Raw genomic sequence first — 17,812 nt, 5'->3', positions numbered from 1 at the left:
TTCTAGATCTAATCTGCTCGATGTGTTGAATGGTGCCTAACAATTATAGATGAAATACATAAAAAGGTTAAATGGATTTGTGTCAATTACGAACAGATTTGTGTCAATTTCGTTTTTTGACATAATCGTCTTAAATTTTATAAACATTTCTTCCTGTTCCTCAATCTTTGGAGCATGTTATGAACATTCTCTGAACTTAAATGACAGGCATAAATTTTCCTTAACCTGCTAGATTATAAAGCCAAACTCCATTACAATTCTCCATTATGAATGTCAATTTCACCTTTACACAAAAACCCCTTTATAAAGACTGCTCCATTCAAAGACCCATAGACAAGAATTTATTTATTTTTATTTTTTTGCATAAATGAGGAAAAAAAAATTCTCCTTGGCATTTTGTGACACCACAACCTTTTAGTTTTTTTTTTTTACCAGTGTTTTACCAGTTATTGATATTTTTTGTTTCTCATAAATAAGCAGTAGTTCTTACATATAGGCTACTAAAAAAGACATGTAAATTATGAGTCAACCCAATAGGCAAAATACCATACATTTTTCTTACATATAAACTTGTAAACTACAAAATGTTTATAAATACATAATATAAAACAAAAATGTAGTGCCTATGCAAATTGCAAAAAATAACATTCAATATATAACCCTATATATTTGAATTCTTATAATCATCCTTCCAAAGAAACTTAGATACAAATGTCACATAAAAATCTTCAAAACAAAAACTATAACATCATCAAGTTTTCTTGTTAGGCTCAAAGACAAACTTGATAACAGAATCTTTGATAGACAACAATTCAGGAAACTCTTTTTTGAGCTTAGAACCATCCATTTCATTGTTGCTCCTTTGTGCAACAATTACCTTAGCTTGTTCCATCAAATCAAAATTCTGCCATTTAAATGAAGGATCTATATAATCCCTATACAATTCTAATATCTCATTGTGACTTATAACTCCTGGATTTGTGAAATTCCATATACCTTTTAAGTTTCTCTTAGCCATTTCAATTGATATTGGTAAGAGTTCATCTAGCACTGTCATGCTATTAGGTATGTTTACGACTTTGTTGTAACGACTGATCTTTGTTATGAAGTTTCTTGGATTGCTTAAATCTGATGATATTGGCATTCTAACTCTCAATATGCAAACATTGTCATATTCTTTTAGGAGCTCCTCCACCTGCATATTTTTTTTTCATGTTCTTAGATTATATTTCATATATTGCAAGAAAATATGCTTCATGTGATGATTATATTTCATAGTTTCATGAAGCACTGATATGGACACCAGACACAACACGTTGACACCAATAAGTATTTGAAAAAGAAAAAAAAGACGAATTTGAATGCAACTACATGTGTCAGTGTCATGTCAGTGTTGGACACCAGAGACACCTTCAATCTGAACTGTCGGTGCTACATATGGATAACAATGCAAATTTGACTTAGGAATTAGGGCAAGTGATGCTACTATAAATAAGAGATGTAACTTAAATTTCAGAGATATTACCATGGCCTTTGTCTTTGATTAAAAGGAACCAATGAAATTTGGCTTATCCTCTTCCTTGAATCCAATGCCTGATCCTAGAGGATGTTCTTTATCATACTCAAAAATGCAACCAGTTGCAAAGTTAGTGTCCCTACTACATTAGTCCTTATTGTTTCAACTTTATGTGATTCACACCAATCAACATTAGGCCTTCCAGTTACACCAGCAGCATTCAAAACATGTGTTGGCATAACCCTCTTTATATCCTCCAAAAGTGATCTCCTATCTTGTAATCTTCCTCTTCCATACTCCCAAGAAATTCTCTCCTCATCACAAAGCTTCCCTAACAACCCACCAATCCAACCTGTCCTACCATATATCAAAAACTTCAATCCCGGATCCCTCCGGCCGACATCAGTAAACGACCTCAAAAGCCTCGAGTATCCATATTGGAAAGACCATTGAGCTTCATCGGAGAGATTGATCGCCGAGAAACGCGGATGAGGGTTTAAAGCGGTCGATACATCTCCCCACCAGTCCGGATTTTTTTTGTACCAATCAATTGTCATCTTAAGTCCTTCTGTCCATGGTGTTTTCTCCTCCCAACCAAGCTTCTTAAGCTTTTGATCATCCAAAAAATATCTCTTATCATTGAAAGGCCTATCTTGAACAAACTGAATCACTCCTTTAGGATCCAACTTAAAAAGTTTGCAAATTTCTTCAGCTACATCTAACACACTTCTTTCTTTTTTAGTACCAATATTATAAACTTGACCTATTACTCCTTTATGAAGTATAACATCAAATGCTTCTGCAACATCACCACAATGAAGATAGCTTCTCACATTGGATCCATCACCATGAATCGGCAACTTTTCGCCTCTCATTGCAAGTAAGATGAATTTAGGAACAAGCTTTTCAGGATATTGGTTAGGACCACAAACATTATTTCCTCTAGAAGTTATTATTGGGAGACCATAAGATCTATGATAAGCCATAACCAACATTTCAGCACCTGCTTTTGTAGCAGAATAAGGATTTGTTGGTAAAAGCTGAGATGTTTCATGGTTTCCGATTTCGGTATCTAAATCAGTTTCACCATAAACTTCATCAGTACTAACATGAATGAACCTTTTAACACAATTTGTAGCCCTACATGCTTCAAGAAGAACATGTGTTCCATATATGTTATTGTAGGTGAATTCCATCGAGTTTCCGAATGAATTATCAACATGAGTTTGTGCAGCAAAATGCATGATTGTGTCTATTTCTTCTTCTATTAATAGATGATTCACAATATCAGCTGAACATATATCACCCTTGATGAATTTGAACTTTGGTGATGATGTGCATGATTGTAGATTCTTGAAATTTGAGCAATAATCTAGCTTATCAAGAGCTACAATCTTGTAGTTAGGATACCTATTTATTAGCCTAGTGGTTACATGTGAAGCTATGAAGCCAGCAGCTCCAGTTATGAGAATGTTCTTTGGTTCATACATTTCTCTTTTTGATTATATCTTTCTTCTAATTGTTTCTTTCAACTTTCTATGTCTGCAATCTTTAGTTTCTGAACAAAATAATCAAAGATTAGTCACAATATAAAATAAATAAATAATTCACCTATACTAGAAAGAATATATTTTTAGTGTATGTTTGGTATCACGGTGGATATGGCAGAATCACGGTGATCCACCATGATACCAAACATAGGCTTAGTCTTAACCATCCGGTTATCAGGAGAATGGAGCCCCTGATAAACGGAGGTTCGTCCGTTATGTAAGTAAATCCTCGCAAAGCAAATTTTCAGTAAGCTTTCAAATTCGTTTTCTCCTGAACGATTCATCAATACATCAAACAAGTGCAAAATGTTTAGTATAGTAGTCTTTGTCTCTTTGACACATTATGATGTTGGAAATTCAAATAAAAACATTAACAAAATCATATATTCATAAAACTTACTTAGGACATGCATATCATACTTTGAGAATAATGATACAATTCATGATATCATGGAATAAGTTTATCAAGAAAAAATGGAACACACTTTGTTATATTCATAATAATGATTGTAATGTTTTTAGTAAGAACAAGGACACATAGGTCTTTTACCTTACATGAAATTTTGTGGTATGGTCATGGGATGGTTGAGAGAAATGAAAGCAATTAGTGTGCAATGATGAGAAAAGAAGAGAGAGAAATGAGTAATATTTGTTAGAGATTAACTAGGTCTCTAAAATTCTACTAGGGGCTATAAGTTACAAACGTGGATTATGATCCGATAAATGTTTTATAAGCTTAATTTAGTTTCAAATAGTTTATTACCTCTCACATTTTGATTCCTTGATTATGAACCATAAATTTAGGATTTTATAATGTATGTACTTTTTACAATTTGTTGTTAATAGTAAATGTTTCTCATTGAGCTCTTATAGACCCCCAAAAATAGCCACCAACTTCTAGCAAATGATATAGGACCAAGGAATGAATGGATAAGAATGTAATATATTGAGGTTCTACTAGTTTAATGATTTCAACTTAGTAAAAATTAAATGCTACAGTACAAGTGAACATTGTTTTAAGTAAAAATTAATTTTAGATTTATTTAATACACCAGTTATTTAATTAAATGCATGTTAGTTTTTTTATCGTAAGACAAACCTTTCATCATGCATAAACTCTATTGGATCGATCATTGGTATTACCATTAGATCAAATGAGTTGTGTTGTGACATATTGATCTAATGGTGAAACTTATTGATTCAATAAAGAAAACATATTTGTATATGATGAAAATTTTGTCTCACTTATGCATGTTAGACAAAGCCAACTATAAGAAATCAGATTTTATTTCGTAGGAATGTTAATTGAGGCGAGTATAATGTTAGCTCTATTATCTTTTTAAAACCGTCAATATTAATAATTAGTTGTTACGTTAGTATTTTTCTCCTTTGTTCAGATTTAAACTCAAAATCTTCAAACCCTTAACCTTAACATAAACAGTTGAATTACCATGTTAAAACATGTTTAGGAATTGGCAAATACTTCCGTTTGAAATCTATATTTTTGTAGGACCAAGAAATCATACTTTAAATTCATCAAAAGATAAAGTGTGGAAAAAGAAATTATTGGATGAGTCATTCTCTAACAAAAACATGGAGAGAAGTGATGATAAAGTTTATTCCTGAAAATGAGATTCAAAGACTCTTGAACATTTTCAGGGACTAAAATTAGAAACAAATATATGTAAAATGTAATTGACAAAAGTTTGAAGTTTTTTTATATAAATAAACTTAAATTGTTATTCAATTTGCTTTGGACAATATTATAGTTTTTTTAAGAACAATACTAAAGTTTTTTTATGTATTACTTGATTGAGGACGCTTCAAATTTTACAAAAGTATTTAGTAAAGTGTTTACAAAATTCTATTTTTCTAAGTTCTCAAATTCAATGAGAATTATTTAGCAGTATAGGGATTTAAGAGTTTTAATTCTGATAGAAACCTTTAATTTTGCGAGTTAGTTTTTAGAAGGTAAGTGAGATGAGAGAGCCCCTTTTTCTTCTAAAATTAGGAACACCATAAAATGTGTTTAAAAATATTAACTATATATCAAAACATAGACTTGGCCCTGCCCTTCAAAAACCAACTCAGAAATTAATGAAAAGTGGCACCTTACGAGTGAAAGAAGGAGAAGAAAACCAACAACAAAGCAGAACCAGGAGAAACCTAATCACATGAGACAATCATATACTTTATAGAAAGATCTGGAAAATTGTAGCAAATAATTAAAATAGACGGTTATCTGCAATGAAACTACAAGTAATCTGCGAAGATAAAAGAAACACTAGCCGAGACCCGAGACATAATGAAACTAATCCAATAGAGTAGTAAAACTTAGGTACGCCCAACAAAACAGACTCATACTGCAATCCATGCACCACTTGATGAACAAAATCTCACTATTCTCCCAATAATTGCTGTTACTGACTCTTAAAAATCAACTTCTGCTTCTGCGGCGATCCCTAATGCCATTTCTGCATATAAATTATTTTGAAGCACGGTCAGTACAAACACTACAACAAATTTAGTCAAGCAAATATGAACAACATCATATGCAGAAGAAATTATGTTCATGTGTATGTTTATACTAAACACTTGGCAAAATAGTAATGGCAGAAAGATACCGAAAGCATATTACCCATTTTAAAGTGCAATTTCCTTAAGAAACATGAAGGGTGATCATTGACGATATTAACTAGGTTTAGTAAGAAACGAAGGGTGATCATGACTAACCCATTAGCATATGGCACTTCCTCGCGCCCACGGTAAGGAGGTGGTGATCTGCTGTAGCTGCGTCCACGAGGAGACACACTGCGGCGCCTAGGTGACCGCCCACGAGGACTGTAACTCCTGGTGAATACAAAAGAAAGGCAAGATAAGCAAATATATTATAAGGAAAAAATATTATCTCAGCATAAAAAACTCAACGTATGTTGACCATCAGACAAGTAAATATGAAGAAATCTCACCTTCGCCCATAACTTGGACTCCTGCGAAATCTAGGTGGACTACGGCTACGGCGTCTTCCTCCACCACTACCACGATTGCGACATTCACGAGCAAAGTGGCCAGGTTCACCACACTCATAACACTTCAAATCAGAACCACCACCACCACCTCCGCGACCACGACCGCCGCCTCCTCCTCCACCGCTACCACCGTTTCTAGAATTGTGAGAGAGCTCTACCCTCCAGCCATTCTTACCTGTTGCACATAAATCAAAAGAGAATGGCCAGTAAATTAAAGCAATAAGGAAAAAAGAACAGTGTTCCATGTGACTGTATTTATGAGAATGAAAACAGAACCCATGTTTGATACTTTGAATTTTTCATTTAATTTTGACAAAGATACTTGAACGTTTAAACCTTCAAAAGGGAACATCTAGCAAAAAGTTAATGATATTGATGCTAGCTTTCAATAGCAGAAAGGTACTAAACAGGTGAATATTGGTTTGTACACAGAACCATAACCCTGCAAACATACTGATCTTTAGACTATCCGTCTCAGTAAAGAAAAAGAACAGTAACAGAAAGGCTTGGATTACCTTACCATTAAATTATTAATTGGACAAGTAGGTAAATTGTTCAGATTGATGACATAAATAGATACATGCATATATTCACTTAAAATATATCTAAGCCCTATTTCAATAAGAGTTTAAATCGATCAAACAACATTGCTAGGCTACATTGAGGACAAATGTTTTCCAAATTTCAAAAAAATTGAACAGCAGCAAGGTCATATTGGCATAATTATGAACAAATTTTTCATTCAATAAAGACAATATTGTGTTACCATATTATTTTCAGAAGTTATTTAACCACTGATCGACAACAACTAATCGGAGCACAGATTGCTCAGAGGGACATACATACAGGCAGCACTCACATGGGCCACAGGTTAATTGCAGAAGCACACATCTCATAAAACAAAGCCATTATGCAAGAGAAGTGTAGCTTGCGAGATAACACCCCAAAGCAGTGCAAATCCTCTGTTCACATTGTTAATTCGCTTTACATGAAGTCAAAGTGTACAAAGCAGCAGACTCTGAAGAAGACTAACGAAAAAACCACTACGCAGAGCTGCTTGCATAACAGATTTACAATGCAGAAGTAGAAGAAGACTTAAATATGTAGAGTTGAAGAAAACCCTTGAACATATCGACCGGAAAAGTGGGGAAAAAACAACAATACATTAGCAGTTTAGAATAATATCATAATAATATATATGTCATCTTAATTTTAATAACAACGATATTATTGGCTGTCATTTTAATACATTATAATTATTCTTCTACACATACCATCTAATTCGCGAATAGCATCCTGCGCATCTCTGCGGTCATCGAAGTCAATAAAAGCATAGCCAGGTGGTCTGCGAGCAACCCAAACACTGCAGGTACAACATCCATGAAACAAACAAACAAAAATCACTCTCTAATATACCCTTAAGTAGCAAACATACATGTTCTAAACAAGATCAATCATAGTTGATTGAAATCACTCACACACATGCTAAACTCAATATATGAAAAATAATCAACAAACATATCAATGTAATATGCTAACAACTAACAATTTGCCATTCAAAAAGAAAATCAACAAAACACAGAAACACACACAATTTATCTCACTACCCCACTTGTTAAAGCTCGCATGAATCAACAATAGTTGTCATCTTTATGATTAAGAAACAAAAAAATCCACTCCATCAAAAACACCAATCCCTAATTCCATCTATTTTTCACTAAAAGATCAAACTTTTCATACTTCTACTAATAATTAAAAAAAAAACTTCCAATCCAACAAACTACAAATATGCAAACGAAATTGCATAAACGTATAATCGTATCAATATTTCTTCAATTACCTTCGAATGACACCGTAAATACGGAATTCATCTTCAAGGTCCCTCTCGGTAACTCTCGAATCCAGATTACCCACATACACACGAGACATCGTTTCAAACTTGATCGATAAACCTGCAAATCACAAATACAAGGATAAAAATTTAATTAATTTAAACCAAAAAGAGAGAATTTTACAGAAAAATTAAAATAAAATTGAACGTCGATGAAAATTTCAACTACGAAAAATCGGAACCCTATAAGAAGGAAACGAAATAAAACGTATAAGATTGTGATTTGAGAGTGAATGAGCAAAAAATTATGATTATTATGAATGAATTGGAAGATTGAAGAGAGATCTGAAACCTGAGAAAAACCCTAGCAGCCTCTTTGAGTGATTTGTTTTGTGAATGTGAAGTTATGGACATTTATTTATTTATAAAGCGCTCTTTTGTTGTCTACACATGTTTACCTTGTCCTTTTTCGTCTTTACACACAAATTTAAGAAAGAAAAAAAATTTAGATATTTTTTTTTTACAGAAATATTTTATTTTATTTTTCAGATTTATCGAATAAAATAAAATATATACCAAAAATTTTATTCAATTTTTTTTGTTTGACGGAATTTTATTCAATGTTAATTTTTAACATTTTTATATTAAGAACATTTTTATCCGAGATTTGTATTTTATTTTGTACAGTTTTATAATTTATGACAACATTTAACATTATATTACTGTAAAAAAAAAACAACATTTAAAATTATATGTTAATGATGTGAGCAAAAAATAATAATTAAAATATATGCATTAGAAATTTGAGTACATTAAAATGAAGTTTTATTAAATGATACACTATTCGTTCATTTTTATTTGTCATTTTAAAAAATCAAATTAAAAAAGTGTATTTTTGCACTGTATCTTCCTATTATACCATAATTTTAATCCACCAATAAATTTCTTTTTTTTGGACGAACTTTCTCTTTTCAATAAATTTAATATATTATGTAAAAAAAAACAAATTAAATATGTTGTGTACCAAAAAAAAATTAAAAAAATCTTTAGTTTTCCAAATATATAGCATTAATTAGTTTTATTAAAATGAGGCTATAATAGACAAAATATAGCCTTAAATTATGAAAACGACAAATAATTTGAAATAATTTTTCTCTTTCTAAAACGACAAATAAAAAAGAAAAGAGGGAGTAGCAATGTAGGTTTTAATATAAGAGGGGATGACAATGAAATTCAAGCTTATTTTCAAGGAGGGAAGTGTGATTATAATTTATATAAGAGAGGAGGGGAATGTATATTTTAACATGAGAAATGAGGGTAATGTACTTTAAGCATGGAAGGAGAGTGAAATTATAATTTGCAAAAGAGGAAATGAGAGTGTATATTTTAACATAAGAGGAGATGGTAATGTAATTTAAATATCTCTTAAGGGAGAGGAATGTAATTTACTCAAAAATAAAATCTCAACAAACTAAAAATATTATATATTTTCTTTAAGACCATATTTTAAAATTTCTTAAATTATTTGTTACTTATTTATCTTTTAGCGTCATATTACAATAAAATAACTCAGGTATATTGAAAAAAAAACATATTAACTCAAGTATTGATTGAGTTAGAGAGCAAACTTGAATACTTTTGATCGACAATTTAATTTGTACTTAATTTAAAATTGTCAATTTTATTTTTATTTTGAAATTTAAATGGTGCAAATTTTAAGTAATGAAATGATGAAAACACAAATAATATACCATAATAACGTTTCATTTTTATTTTTAAATATTAGAAATGATGAAGTAATTTGTAAGACATATAAAACATCACGATGTGTTTCAAACTCATCTAGAGCACCACAACACATAATTGTATAAAGTTCACAAAAGTTTGGTTCAATTCAAACAAGTTTGAAACTAATCTGAAACAATTCTAATATTAGTTCCCAACATCAATATTTCTCAAGTATTAGACTACCCACAATGGTAGTGTTGAATGTATATTCAACAGCAATATACAAGTTGAAACCATTGCAGCACTATGTTGAATCCTAGGTGGATGAAAGAGGTGTTGAAAATTTTCAACTCAGTTGAATCTGACGCGGGGGGGCCAGCTGGCGCGATCCAATTTGCCAAGACAGGCGCGTGTGGCACACGCGCCGACAAAGGGCGTGAAGGAGCAGTGGGCGCAGAGAGAGAAAGAATCTTTGGATAAAGCAGGCCACGTGGCTGCTTCTGATTGGTCCGGTGGATTTTTATGATTTTTATCCTTTGAACTCAATTATTTCGTTGAAAATTAATTTTTTAATTTTTAATTTTTATACCAAAATTCGTGATTTTTTTTCTCTACAAATAGAGACTTGGTTCATTTCATTTGGACACAGAAAAAAAAACCAAATTTTTCACTATCTTTATCTATTATTAACTTTCTAATTAGTCTTTCTTTTGAAGTTTTAATCTTTTTTTAGTGAAATGGATCCCAACAATTCTTCTAATTATCCCAACAATTCTCAAAATCCCAACAATTCTCAAAACTCCAACAATTATCAAAACCCCAACAATTATCAAAATCCCAACAATTATCAAAATTCAAATCAATTTTTCAATCAATATCCTCAAAACACACCTAATTTTGGTTTAACACCAAATTTCAACCAATCATCCTTTGTTCCAAATTTTCATCCATATTATGGAACTATGCTGAGAAATCCATCTCAAACACCCCCGTTTAATGGTTATATGCCGATGGTTAATGAAAATTTTTCGAGTGGTGGTACAACTAACTTTCCCGAATTTTCAACACAATTAACTATTGTTAATGAAGATTCAACTCCTGTGAGCAAGAAAAACCATCAACCATCATGGAACACTGAACAAAATTTGGTGCTAATTAGTGGGTGGATCAAATTTGGAACAAGCAGTGTTGTCGGGAAAAACCAGAAAGGTGAAACATATTGGGGTCAAATTGCTGACTATTGTAATGAGCATTGCTCATTCGATCCTCCGCGTGATGGAGTTGCATGCCGAAACCGTTTTAATTATATGAACAAAATACTGGGTAAATGGATTGGCGCTTATGATGGCGCTAAGCGTCTCCAAGGAAGTGGTTGGTCCGAGAATGATGTTTTGGCAAAAGCGCAGGAAATATATGCATGTGGGAAGAATGTTCGGTTCACTTTAATGGAAGAATGGAATGCTCTCCGTGATCAACCACGTTATAGTAGTCAAGTAGGATCTGGAAGTAGTGGATCTAAGAGATCTCACGAGAGTGATGCATGTGGCTCAAACTCTGTAGGATCTAGTGCTCGTCCTATAGGTAGGGATGCAGCCAAAAAGAAGGGGAAAAAGAAAGCTTCCACACCCACAGAGGTGGTGGACAAAGAATGGGATACTTACATGAAAATGAGGGAGAAAGAGGTGGAACATTTGGCAATGGTAGTTTCCAATCAACAAGAGAAAAACAGACTTAAGAAAATGAAAATGTATCTGAAGTTAAGTTCTGATGAGAATCTCGATGACCGGAAGAAAGCCATGTTGGACACATTGGCCCAAGAACTGTTTCCATAATTAATTTCAATCAATGTAGTGTTTGCTTTAAATATTTGTCTGTAGTGTTTGCTTCAATTATTGTGATTGAATAAGTCAGTGTAGTCTTTGCTTTAATTATTGTGATATCTCAGTGTAAGGTTTGTTTTAAGTATTTGTACTACGTGTTTGCTTTAATTATTGTATCCACCACCCAACTTGCTTTAATTATTGTGTCCACTACCCAACTTGCTTTAATTATTGTGACCACCACTCAATTCTTATCTGATAATTAACTCTATACAATAATTATTTGAAATCCGTCAGTGGACCAAATTGAATCTATATATAGGGACTCATCCATTTATGTATCAATATCCTAAATCTCACCCAATCTACTTCCAATATCACAAACAATGGATCACAAAGAAGGTATATCACCTTTAGCAAAATGTACCACAGCAATGCGAATGTTAGCATACGGTATGGCAGCAGATGCGGTCGATGAGTACATCAAAATAGGAGGTACTACTGCATTAGAGTGCTTACGTAGATTTTGTAAAGGAATCATACGATTGTATGAGCAAGAGTATCTCAGAGCACCAACCCAAGATGACCTGCAAAAAATACTACATGTAAGTGAACTACGGGGGTTCCCAGGGATGATTGGGAGTATTGACTGCATGCACTGGGAGTGGAAAAATTGTCCTAAAGCATGGGAAGGTCAATTTACTAGGGGGGATAAGGGAACCACCACAGTTATTCTTGAAGCAGTTGCATCTCATGATCTATGGATCTGGCATGCCTTTTTTGGATGTCCGGGAACGTTGAACGACATAAACGTTCTAGACCGTTCACCTGTTTTTGATGACGTGGAACAGGGAAAGACTCCAAGTGTGAATTTCTATGTGAATCAACGTCCCTATGATATGACATACTATCTAGCCGATGGTATCTACCCTTCTTATCCAACTTTCGTCAAATCTATTAGACTTCCTCAAAGTGAACCCGATAAGTTATTTGCAAAATATCAGGAGGGATGTCGGAAGGACATCGAACGTGCATTTGGAGTGCTTCAAGCTCGATTTAAAATCATCCGTGAACCAGCTCGCTTGTGGGACATAGCCGATCTGAGTATCATCATGAGGTCTTGCATCATATTACATAATATGATTGTTGAGGATGAGCGAGATTCATATGCTCAACGTTGGACCGATTTTGAGCAGTCTGAGGAAAGTGGATCTAGTGCACCGCGACCATATTCAACCGAGGTATTACCCGCTTTTGCAAATCATGTGCGTGCTAGATCTGAGTTCCGTGATCAAAAAGCTCATCACGAATTGCAAGCAGATCTAGTGAAGCACATATGGACCAAATTTGGAATGTTTCAGGATTAAAGATGATTTGTTTCGTATTTGTGTGTTGTTTCGTATTTTAAGTTAGTTTGCATCGTATTAATTACGTAACTTGTGTGTTGTATTGCATTTTAAGTTAATTTGTATCGTACTAATTACGTTATTTGTGTGATGTATTGCATTTTAAATTAAGAAAATAAAAAAAAATATTTAAATAAATTTTGTTAAGTGTATTATTCACTACAACATTTTCATTCTACAAGAACGCTAAAAAAGTGTTCTGTAATGTTAAAAAACCGTTGCCATAGGCTACGAGAACGGTTTTCCTGGCGTTCTACACTGAGGGGTTCTCTTAGCCTTTCGAAACGGTTTTTTCTTTCAACGGCAACCCCTTCAAAACAACCGTTTTCTTAGAGTCCCTAACAGAACGGTTCTTAAAGTTCCCAACCACAACGGTTTCTCTCTGTTCTCAACTAAAACCGTTGCCAATGGTCTAATATAGAGAACGGTTTTCTTTTATCTACCACAACGGTTTTATACCGTTGTTCAACGTAAAACCGTTCTGGATTGTTTTTATACAGCAACGCTTTGTCGCCGTGTGCAAATCAAAAACCGTTCTTGTTTTTCTGATACAGCAACGCTTTCTCGGCGTTGCCAAATCGTTAACCGTTCTGGTTGTTTGGATACAACAACGCTTTCTCACAGTTGCCAATTTGTAAACCGTGCTGGTTTGTTTTTACAACAACGCCTTCTCACCGTTGCCAAATCAAAAAGCGTTCTTGTTTTTCTAACACAGCAACAGTTTCTTAGCTACAAGAACGCTTTCGCACGTTGCAAAAACTAACATTTTATTTTAATGAAGTAATATTTTCAATTTAATTTTATCACTCTTACAAGTAATTATTATTATTATTATTATTATTATTATTATTATTATTATTATATTAATTAGTAGACCTAAAGAACAATAATTTCAATATAATCCAATAATAAAAGACATACAAATTAAACTAAAATGATTATCATTTATATATATCAAAATAATAACATCGATCAACATAACGTTTTCCTAATATTGTCAATCATTCACACAATCAATTCACAATCAAACTAACATCTTCAAAATGAAATAGACCATGCATCTTCAAAATGAAACTAACATCTTAATAATTATGTGCATTCACCATCAAACATAAACATCTAGCTCTTCTTCTTCTTCTTCTTCTTCTTCCTCTTCTCCATGATCTTGCATTTCTTCTTCGATATCATCATTATTTATCTTCTGCAAAATAAAAGTATTATAATTAAAATTCTATGGAAAAAGAAAAGAAACAATGAGCAGATCAACTATCTAGAAGTCAATACATTTTTTTTTGTAAAAAATCCAATGAATTAGACATTCAGATGTGTGACTAACAGAGTCAGTCCTAAATAAGCAACTTTTCAATACAAAAATATTATGAATATTACCATTACAGTCCTAAATTATCGGTTCAGTTCAAGGTTTTGAATGAACAGTCCTAAGCATCACAGTCTCACAACTCACATAATTATATTAACCGGAGCTTCCTTGACTATTGCCTAATCACCCCATACAAGCTAATGGATTTTTTATTCACAGTTAAAGAGGAAAACTAAATCCTTTATATCAATTTTTCAAAACTCTCGAAGACAAAGACACTTCAAACACTAACCAATGTCTATGAAGACAACTGAACAGAAACAAATAAGATTTCGTATCAGCCCACAAACATAGCTAGAATAATATAAACTATAATATATTGTATATCAAGCACAAAGTATAGTTCAATCTTACTTCATTATCATTAGGAGCATCAGTTGTAGGAGCTGATATCAAAGCTTGCAGAGCCTCCACATCCAAGTTTGCGGTGTTTTGGTTCACAATGGCTTTAAGAAGAATCTGAAGTTTTCTTTCTATTGCTTCCTTTTCCTGCTGAATTTTTGTTTCCGTTGCTTCCTTATCCTGACGACGTTTCTCCTCCATCTCTTGTTTTAACTGTTCAACCACATCAGCATGCTCTCTTTTAATTATACATGTTACTTCTAAGCTGGTATTTATTTATGAGAGCCTCTTAATAACATAAAGGGTTAAATCCACATTACAGTCAAGTTCAAAGTAGTCAAGCCAATTTTGCCTTTTCATTAACATTGATTTCAACTAGACTTTAAAGTGTTTCTTTGCATTGTAATTTGTAACCCATTAAATCCATTTTAACAATGAACTGAATGAAACTGCAAAGATAAGAGAAGCTTCACAAGAAACTTGTAGTACAAACACACAATCTTCCATCATATATATGCTTTGGTCTCAAAACTGTCTTGACAACAATTTTAAATGAAGATCTAATAGTGATGAACTGATGATAGCCATTATAGGAAGTAATCGTTAAATGAAAAGTATGTCAATCTGCTACCTTTGATGAAACAGTGTTTCCATCTTTTTAAAAATGCTCAACACAACCGGGTAGGTAAATCACTATGTTGGACAAAGGTGATTGATTACCTTGTTACTAGTGTTATGTGAAGTAAACACACCTTGTAATGAGTCTGCTTCATGGTTACCTACTGATTCCTTCACAAATGTAAGACCATATAAGAAATAAAACAAGGAAATTCTACATAGACAATAATGGTCATTTTCATTAAACAATAATCTAGCTAGGCTATCACTATTGAAACGCCACGAAAAAGATACATGAGGCCTCATATGCATTGGAGTGTTTTGTGTGATAAAATTTTGCTATTTCAAAGAATAAATGCCACTCCCTTCCAAAGAGACACAACAGAGTATACTAAGTTATGATATTTGAGACATTTGTCATCCATCATTTCATATGACACAACTAAACTAGTGGGTACTCAATCTATAAAATGCATCTTAAAGTATCATATTTAAGATCAACATACACTCCGCACAAAATCCCTACTGCACATACGAAATCCCTATTGCATCAGAACCAACTCCACTTCACATATTGTTCATAGTTTCATATATCATAGAAAAGTATAACATACCTGCTGATGCTGAACCATATATAGTAAGGTTCAATCAACTTTCCTGAAATCATAAATCAGACATGTGACACCCTAAAACCCAAAATCATAATTTATAAATATCATATAAATAGTAGTGCTACATTCTCATAGCAGTGCTATTCTCATACGAAAATAAATATCATATAAATAGACTTGATATCCATGACAACTAACTTAATTAACATATATCTATTGGTATACATGTAGGGACTCACCAGTATCAATCAACCAAGTTCCATTTCAGTATCAAATCAATTGCTCTATTAATTAATTACTAATATCATCATCATCATAAGCTTCATATTTCCAAAAGCTAGGGGTAACGTTGTCTAATGGAACCATAATTATTCACATAAAAATCCAATTTAGATAGTGCCAATTTTGTGTTGTAGAGAAATTACTACCACCACTGTACCACATCAATGTCACACTTATATTTACATGTAAAACTATTATGATATGATTCAAAGAAAGTAAAAGAGTTATTTATATGATCATAAGCATTTAGGTACAATATTTGATCACATTCACAGAAAAATACATATCATTTAATCATTTAAAAAAAAAATACACATTACTTAATTATTTTCTTTTTCTACCTTTTATCAAATATGTTGCGTGATCAAATGTTGTGACTAATCCCTCATGTCCACCTAATACTTTCTTACAACCCAACTACCATTAAATTGTATAACCCAAATTGATCCATATATCACTTCTAGGAATCTCTATAACCTCCGTTTTGTTATTTAGCAGGGTATTAACAGTACCAAAACCTTGTAGCATAACTTTACAATATCAAAGAGAAAATATTAGTAAGGTCAATTTTCGTGTATCTTATATATGATATATGATATTAGTAATTCTACTCAAATTTGCCACGTGGAACTATCTAAGATGATTAAACTGGGTAATTCTACTAACCTTGTATCAAGTAACTAGCTGTTACTCTTCTTCTCCCAGGGACGTGCTACTCTAGTTTTTCCTTTCTTGAACATGCAAGAAAATTATATACCTTGTGAATCACCGGTACCCTCGTCAATCGTAGCAAACATATTGTCGCAGTCGCGTTTGAGAACTTTAGGGTTTTAAGTAGTAGAGAAGTGTCTGTGCTTTTTGGAAATTTAGGGTTTCAAGGGGTATAGAAGGGTTTGTGAGTCTCGAAGGAATTTTTGGAGAAGAAGCGCGTTCCTGGTTCTTGTTCATAAGTAGAGAAGAAGCAGGTTCTGAAAGTTTTGAAGAGGTTGCGATCGATTGCAAGGTCACGATGGATTTGAAGCAAGATCTATTGATGGAAGAGTGAATGAATTGAATATACGATCAATTGGGGATGTTAATTGAAATCTCATCCCTCAAATTTGAGAATTGAAACACGATGAATTGAAAGAGATTTTGAGTAGGTTAAAGAAAAAAAAAAAAAGGAATGAAAATTTGGGGATGAAATTAGCTTTCGTTGAATTATTTTATTTTATGGTCTTTTAAAAATAAAAATAAAACCAGAACGGTTTTTATTGTCTTTTAAAAGAGGCAATGAAAATTTTATGGTCTTTCAAAATTTAAAAAAATAATAATACTATACCAGAACGGTTTTCAAGTGTTGCCGGAGATAACTAAGAAAAAACCGTTCTATTTGGATATACAGGAACGGTTTAGCGCTGTTGCAATAGGTTTACAAAATTTTGATTCACTATTGCAACAAAATATGAAAACCGTTGCTTATAATGCTCTACGAGAACGGTTTTTTTACATTGCAAATTTTAGGTGTTGCGGTAGGTCTAAAATGTTGTAGTGATTTTAATTTAATTTTAATCGATAATTATAATGTTATTTAATCATAAAAACAAAAATTAAAATTTAAATAAGAATATGAAATAGAAAGTGGTGGGGTAGAGAAAGTGGTGGGGTATGGTGTTGAATATAAAAACCATTGGAGAGGGTAAAAGTTGAATGTGTGTT

At 32.7% G+C, this 17,812-nt stretch overlaps 4 protein-coding genes and 1 pseudogene across 10 annotated transcripts; 2 read left to right on the top strand and 3 right to left on the bottom strand.

Moving 5' to 3' along the window:
- Positions 1-751: 751 nt before the first annotated feature.
- Positions 752-3,682, bottom strand: LOC123905760 (annotated as a pseudogene).
- A 1,559-nt stretch (positions 3,683-5,241) lies between these two features.
- On the bottom strand, positions 5,242-8,328 carry LOC123905752 (serine/arginine-rich splicing factor RSZ22A-like). The gene is made up of 6 exons (XM_045955478.1): positions 8,279-8,328; positions 7,936-8,047; positions 7,370-7,458; positions 6,036-6,270; positions 5,800-5,916; positions 5,242-5,540 (listed from the first exon to the last, which is right to left on the bottom strand). The coding sequence occupies exons 2-6, from the start codon at positions 8,022-8,024 to the stop codon at positions 5,504-5,506; spliced, it is 567 nt and encodes a 188-aa protein (XP_045811434.1). The 5' UTR covers positions 8,025-8,047; positions 8,279-8,328; the 3' UTR covers positions 5,242-5,503.
- A 2,288-nt stretch (positions 8,329-10,616) lies between these two features.
- On the top strand, positions 10,617-11,585 carry LOC123893602. Its single transcript, XM_045943366.1, has one exon. The coding sequence runs from the start codon at positions 10,617-10,619 to the stop codon at positions 11,484-11,486; it is 870 nt and encodes a 289-aa protein (XP_045799322.1). The 3' UTR covers positions 11,487-11,585.
- Positions 11,586-11,780: 195 nt separating this feature from the next.
- LOC123893595 (putative nuclease HARBI1) lies at positions 11,781-12,841 on the top strand. The gene has a single exon (XM_045943354.1). The coding sequence runs from the start codon at positions 11,861-11,863 to the stop codon at positions 12,839-12,841; it is 981 nt and encodes a 326-aa protein (XP_045799310.1). The 5' UTR covers positions 11,781-11,860.
- Positions 12,842-13,804: 963 nt separating this feature from the next.
- Positions 13,805-17,331, bottom strand: LOC123905674 (bromodomain-containing protein DDB_G0278469-like). Of its 7 annotated transcripts, none has more exons than XR_006808453.1 (5): positions 16,781-17,322; positions 15,836-15,878; positions 15,235-15,392; positions 14,616-14,816; positions 13,805-14,081 (listed from the first exon to the last, which is right to left on the bottom strand). XR_006808453.1 is itself a non-coding variant. In XM_045955390.1 (5 exons), exons 2-5 carry the CDS (start codon positions 15,851-15,853, stop codon positions 13,986-13,988), a joined length of 384 nt encoding a protein of 127 aa, XP_045811346.1. In that variant the 5' UTR covers positions 15,854-15,878; positions 16,781-17,331; the 3' UTR covers positions 13,805-13,985. The 7 variants fall into 7 exon arrangements, 6 of the variants coding, with proteins under 6 accessions (XP_045811346.1, XP_045811338.1, XP_045811353.1 ...); XM_045955390.1 differs by having other exon boundaries at positions 15,324-15,392; positions 16,781-17,331; XM_045955382.1 differs by having other exon boundaries at positions 13,805-14,078; positions 15,324-15,586; positions 16,781-17,329.
- Between the last annotated feature and the right edge of the window lie 481 nt (positions 17,332-17,812).

This window comes from Trifolium pratense, linkage group LG1, assembly GCF_020283565.1.
Source record: "Trifolium pratense cultivar HEN17-A07 linkage group LG1, ARS_RC_1.1, whole genome shotgun sequence".
In the NCBI taxonomy this organism is placed as follows: Eukaryota; Viridiplantae; Streptophyta; class Magnoliopsida; order Fabales; family Fabaceae; genus Trifolium; species Trifolium pratense.
Note: the sequence above shows the minus strand (reverse complement) of the source record. Positions and strands in the feature narration are given on the sequence as shown.

Coding starts and splice junctions, on each gene's coding strand:
- LOC123893602 (XM_045943366.1), top strand. CDS start 10,617: ATGCTGAGAAATCCATCTCAAACACCCCCGTTTAATGGTTATATGCCG.
- LOC123905752 (XM_045955478.1), bottom strand. CDS start 8,024: ATGTCTCGTGTGTATGTGGGTAATCTGGATTCGAGAGTTACCGAGAGG. Junction 6,271..7,369: donor TGCTATTCGCGAATTAGATG/GTATGTGTAGAA, acceptor TATGTGCAACAG/GTAAGAATGGCTGGAGGGTA. Junction 5,917..6,035: donor AGTCCAAGTTATGGGCGAAG/GTGAGATTTCTT, acceptor TGTATTCACCAG/GAGTTACAGTCCTCGTGGGC.
- LOC123893595 (XM_045943354.1), top strand. CDS start 11,861: ATGGATCACAAAGAAGGTATATCACCTTTAGCAAAATGTACCACAGCA.
- LOC123905674 (XM_045955373.1), bottom strand. CDS start 15,533: ATGCATATGAGGCCTCATGTATCTTTTTCGTGGCGTTTCAATAGTGAT. Junction 14,817..15,323: donor CACATAACACTAGTAACAAG/GTAATCAATCAC, acceptor GTGGTTGAACAG/TTAAAACAAGAGATGGAGGA. Junction 14,082..14,615: donor ATGCTCCTAATGATAATGAA/GTAAGATTGAAC, acceptor TTTATTTTGCAG/AAGATAAATAATGATGATAT.